Genomic DNA, 5707 nt, shown 5'->3' with positions numbered 1-5707 from the left:
GCGAAGAGAGATCCTTCGCGTTGTTCGGTGGTGTCTCCTATGTACTGGGATCCCTCAATATAAGAACTGTTTTCTCTTTGCATCTGTACTACCTGTCTTCTATGTACCAGGAGTTATAGAGAAAAACCAAACACACAAGAAGACAACTATATGCTTTTCAGTTTTCAGCATACAGCACTCACACAGCGTGGTGTCACACACATTTCATGTAAACGATTCCTGCTGGACACCGTCAGGGCGTATGCAAGCATCGTGCTTCTTCTATGCCCCGATTAATTGTCCATGTCTATGTTATAATCCCTCAAATGCAGATTATAACAGTTCGAAAAATTTGAGGTACATATATAGTGTATTTTCACAGGTAACAAATTTTAGGTACACACAGTGTATTTTTTCTGCTGGGTGTGTTATGTCCTGCATGTTAAACAAGAAATGGAGCCCAACCCATATAAAGTATGCTTGACAAGAAATGGAGCTCAAATCATGTAAAGGTTTGATGTCGGACAGGAACTACCATTGATCAATATTTAGTTTCCAAGCAATAAGAGTAATAAAAAAATGAGAGAACAAAGGCACTGTTACATTTAATCCACTTGGATCTGAGGGAAAAGTGAATATTTATTGACTTTATCGGAACATGTCATATTCAAATAGGGCATACAATTACAAAAGACAGTAGTGTCAAACATTAATACATCAATTTTGTTTCAGGGTGCATCTTGCAAATGAAATCCATACGCCCGCTCGTAAACCTGATCAGCCCAAATATCAAAATCTGCACCCTTCCCAGCCAAAGCATAGTTAGCATGTTCCTTATCACCCCAAGAATTCCTAGCTCTAAAAAATACCCGAGGAAGCTTATTTCCACTTTTATCCTCAGGCCAACCCGCTAGCGCTGGGTTCCCTCCATCATCACCTGGCCAGTTCGCTACTCCAAATCCAATAAGCAAGATAGCATGGGAGCAAACAACTGGTGGTGCATCATAAATCTGCCCTGAAGACACATAACGGAAACATCTTCCAAGCGGTGCCGCAGTGACTAGAGGAATCCCCGCAGCCAATAAATGCACAATGTAATCACTGTCGGCCGTACTAACCTCAAAAGCAGACTTAATCTTCAGTACTTGTGGGGTAGAGGCAGGAATAAGAGGATTCTGACAGGGAGGCATCAGATATTGAATTCCTTGCATGTGCACTATGCTGAAGAGACAAGGAATCCGGTAGTGTGTTAGCACAGTTACTTTTTCTGCACCAAGAGGATCATTATAAACCACGTTGAACTTCTGTAGAAGATCCTTCACATCCAAAGGGTGAGTCAAAACTAGCCCGTGAATAGCCCCACCAATTCTTTTAGCAAAGTCCAAGCCAGCAACAAATGCATGAGCACTACAAGTCCCTGCAAGCAAATATACAAACATCCATTAATACAATATACAAGCATCCATTTATACGTAATTGTGTATATAGTATTTTGTTCACATAATCTTTTCTTGGCAAGTATTCCCTCTACTACGTAATATAATACCATATCAATATACAAGTCAGCAGGTTGCAATAACGTATTGTATTACAGGATGGAAGGAGTAGGTAATTGCAATTTGTTTGGGGGAATATAAGTATTGTATTACAGGATGGAAGGAGTAGGTAATTGCAATTTGTTTGGGGGAATATAATACCTTTTAACGTTTTATTACAAGATGGCAGGCTTTCGTCTTGGAGGGCTGAACATGGGTATTTTCAGGGTATAACTTATTAACTAACTGGTTTTTCTATATAATTCATGTGATTAGAAGCTAGCATAAAAAATTAAGCAAATTCAAATGATCCTATATTACATGCACAATGGTTAAAAGTTAACAAGAAAACAAACAGTTAAAATGATTAATAGAAAAAATATCAAAGAAAAAGTAACCTTACTCACCAAAAGGTCCTTGGTTGTGTATATGCATGTCCAGCTTCACCCCATTAAGCACAGCAGTAACCATACTCCAAACATGTCCAGTAGGATTCTGCAACAGAATACAATTAGTGATCAAGTCAATGCATTTTGAATCAGAAATCTGCAAGGAGAGTTAGATAACAGACCCGTGTTCCACACATCGGGTCGGAACACCTCAATGGATGCATTTTCAAGAGAAGGGTGTCAATTGGAAGATTTTCTGTCCGGCAGTCTGGACAAACCCAAATTCGACCGATATTAGCGCCTCCTTCCTTGTCCGGAGCGAGTTTAGCTCGATGCATAAGTTGCTCCATCGTTGGAGGATGAACTATGGGAACAGGAGGTGGCAGTGTATAACTGGAAGGGAAGGAAGAGAAGATAATCAAGCAAAATCAAAATCATTGTATAGCAGCTCCGCGGTTAATAAGTTTTGACACTGAAGTAAAATCTTGGTAAACCTACCCCGCGGGTTGGGCCATCTTCGCGAGAGGGCGGCGGTTGGGATGGATGCTGCGCGGCGGTTGGGATGGAGTGCGGTGCGGCGCGGGGCGGCGGTTGGAATGGAGTGCGGCGCGGCGAGTTGGCGCTGGCGGCTAGGGTTCGCCGACTGCGGTTCCTTTGGGAGAGAAGGGGCTGGACGGGGATATTTATAGCGTCAAGTGATTGGGCTGTGGACTGGTGCTGGGCTTGATAACGCTGGCTCGATCGTCCTGGGGGGCATCTTCTGCGAAGGGTCGGCACGGAAAAACTTATGCGCGGGTGCATATTGGCCCGGCCCACTTCGTTCGTTTATTCCTGGCTGCACCTCACGGTTTTCCAGTTTTGTGAATTTTCTAGAAGTTTTTGGTTGGATTTTTTTGGTTCTTGGGTTCAGGTTTGTTTTCTTCGGTTTTTCGCTTTTTCTATTTTTTATTGTTTGAATATCTTTAGTTTGAACAATTTTTAAATTTAAACAGTTTACAAATGTAAGTAGTTTTTAAATCTAAACATATTTTCAACACTGAGCAAATTTAAATTTTTTGCAAATTCCAAATTTTGGATAAATTTCAACAAATTTCGAATTTTAACCAATTTCAAATGTTGAAATTTTTTTGAATTTGTACAATTACTTCAAATTTGAACTTTTTTAACTTTGTACATTTTTTATAATATGATTTTTTTTTTGCAAATCTAAGTTTTTTTTCAGAAAAATCAATAGAAAAAACAGAGAAGACCTTTCATGGGCGGCTGGTACGGCCCAACACGGGGGGCGCGAGGGGGAAACCATGCATGGATGCACGCACGCAAGCGAGGTATAGGTGAACCCGGACGGGTGCCGCACACCCCTTCGACACGGCGGCTATTAATTGGGCCACGGCCCATCAGGTAAACACCTTTTTTCCCTTTTGTGTTTACATTTTTTTTAAACTAACCTTTTTTTGTTTCTTTTTATGTTTTCAAAATTTGTTCAAAAAATTTGTATACAGATTTTAGAAATGTACGATTTTAAATTTGTTCAAAATTAAAAAAATGTTCAAAATTCAAAATTTGTTCAAAATCTGTTTGAAAATTTAAAAACTGTTCTAATTTCGGAGAGAAAATTCCTTATTTGATACTCCCTTAAAGTTGGCTTCCCTATTTGGCCCTAAGAAATTTTCTCTTCTCATTTTGACATCTAAACTCAGTTTCTTCCCTCAAATGACACTCTAGTGTATTTTGAGCACCAAGGGTGTTAAATAGGAACATGGAAAGATTCTTTTGCAAGATTCATGAAAGAGATAATTGCACCACTCATACAAAAACTTGTTCATTAGGTGCACTTTCATACAAGAACTTGTAAAGTGTGTTTTCATGATACACAAACTTGTACCTTTAGTGCATTCACATACAAAACGCTGCAAGGCCGACATGTGGCATGCTAGCTGGGACAGAAAGTTTGCACAAAGGTTGTACAAAACCAAGTATTAGTGAATAGGTCCTTAGTCCAGTCAGGCTGCCGAAAATTAATAAAAAACGACTTGTTCTGTTTAGTATCAGGTATTTTGTTCAGCTCAGGCCACGCGCGGTTACATCTTGCGCCACGAGTGTGTGCTCGCCGTGGTGCACCGTGACATCCATCAACACGCTCCTGATGGAGCTCGGGCTGGCAAGGGTGGTCCTAGATTCAAAATGTGTAAAGTTTGACCAAACTTATAAGAAATAAGCTATTAACATTTACAAGACCTTGCTGACATGATATGGAAGTATATTGCATGATGTATATAATGATATTAATTTTGCATTGTAGATGTTGATTTTTTTATATAAGCTTGGTGAAACCTAAGTCATTTGACTTTGGCAAAATTTATATGCGTTCTTTTTGTAGTAATATAAAAGACAAACAATCTATGTGCTGTTGAAACGGCCACCCGAGGAAACTTTACATGGTGGAGGTGGCCTCCGAGTCACCTTCGAGTTCCACCTTTGCCCGTGAAACGACAACATGGTATATTGGTGGTTTGCAACTTTCCAGTCCTAGAGGAACCAGTGGCACGGCAGGGCCGATTTGGCAATTTCATGTACCAGAACGGCGCTTTACTTGTTCCATGGATCATCGCTCGAACTAATGGAGGCTGAATCGGTCGAAACCTTTGTGTGCGGTTCACTCTGTTTTAGTTAGTGGCTCTTGATCTGGACCGGCGCCCTTTAGTTCGTCTGTATTCTTTTGGGCGTAGAAAGTTGTGATGTTAGGCGTAGCTCACGAGTGGATCTACCTTTGCTCTTGGCTTGGCGACAGATCGGTAGCCGATCTCCTTCCCTTGAAATGTTGGCAACGGCAGTACGTAGAAAATCGCTTTCACTGGGAGAGGAAAAAGAAAGAGAAGGAACTGTTGTCAAGCATGGAGTGAAAACGGACAAATTTTGCCATTCAGGATTAGAAAGAGACTGCTGAAAGCGGCCAGGAAATTGTTGATTGGACATGCAGGAAACGGAGAAAGGTATCAACTAGTAAAAAAGAGAGGGAATATTGTGGAAAAAAATCACACGGAACGGGAGTCCACTGAAAAACATAGACGAGAGGGATTTGTTAGGCTCAGACTGATGACATATTCCAGCTTCTGTCCAAGTAGACCATCTAGGGTCAGTTTACGTTTTTGGAACTGTCCACGAAATTCAGTTGGACTTTCTTTCGGTGCAGAACCAAATCTATTGCCAAGTCAACACCTTCCGCTCTATATTTGCCAAAAATTGACATACATCGATCGAAGAGTCGAACTACCATTCTTCTTCCGGAAAATATTGGCAATTAACAAATGAAATTGCTCGGTTGCTTACATCCATAAATATACTTATGTACACCTACAAACCCTGCCGCTAAAAATAGGGTTGATCAAGAGACTCCCAGGAGCACCCGTCAACAATTGAAAAGAAGAAGAATAAGATCCTGGGAGGCTTTGATCGTTTCTGCATCATATCTTCAGGAAAAAAATGTACTCATACGATAGCAACAGTTTCAGAAAGATGCAGTTACAAAAACATATTTCAGAGAGACGTCCATTCAGACCGGCCCCAGACATTGATTCCGTGCCACTTAATTCGGCCATGATTCGCATAGCGATTTGAACACCTCCCGATTGCGATCTTCCCAACGGAGCACTAAAATATTCTGCTCGTGACCTCCCGCGATTTCTTTCCGGCGCCGTTTGTCTCTGGTGCCAGTTTCAGCATAGCGTCTTCTGCCCCTACGCTCAGCTACGGTAATCTCAGCAGCAGTCGATCAAGCGAGCACGAAAATGGAGCCTAGATTCC

At 41.2% G+C, this 5707-nt stretch overlaps 1 protein-coding gene across 1 annotated transcript; it reads right to left on the bottom strand.

Moving 5' to 3' along the window:
- Positions 1-612: 612 nt before the first annotated feature.
- Positions 613-2542, bottom strand: LOC127298169 (uncharacterized). The gene is made up of 4 exons (XM_051328104.2): positions 2402-2542; positions 2086-2296; positions 1922-2009; positions 613-1396 (listed from the first exon to the last, which is right to left on the bottom strand). Exons 1-4 carry the CDS (start codon positions 2416-2418, stop codon positions 708-710), a joined length of 1005 nt encoding a protein of 334 aa, XP_051184064.1. The 5' UTR covers positions 2419-2542; the 3' UTR covers positions 613-707.
- Between the last annotated feature and the right edge of the window lie 3165 nt (positions 2543-5707).

This window comes from Lolium perenne, chromosome 5 (genome assembly GCF_019359855.2).
Source record: "Lolium perenne isolate Kyuss_39 chromosome 5, Kyuss_2.0, whole genome shotgun sequence".
NCBI classification, from domain to species: Eukaryota; Viridiplantae; Streptophyta; class Magnoliopsida; order Poales; family Poaceae; genus Lolium; species Lolium perenne.
Note: the sequence above shows the minus strand (reverse complement) of the source record. Positions and strands in the feature narration are given on the sequence as shown.

Excerpts from the sequence above, each read along its gene's own strand:
- LOC127298169 (XM_051328104.2), bottom strand. Across the intron at positions 2,010-2,085 it reads ACCCGATGTGTGGAACACGG|AATCCTACTGGACATGTTTG; the intron begins GTCTGTTATCTA and ends ATTCTGTTGCAG. Across the intron at positions 1,397-1,921 it reads ACACAACCAAGGACCTTTTG|GGACTTGTAGTGCTCATGCA; the intron begins GTGAGTAAGGTT and ends ATTTGCTTGCAG.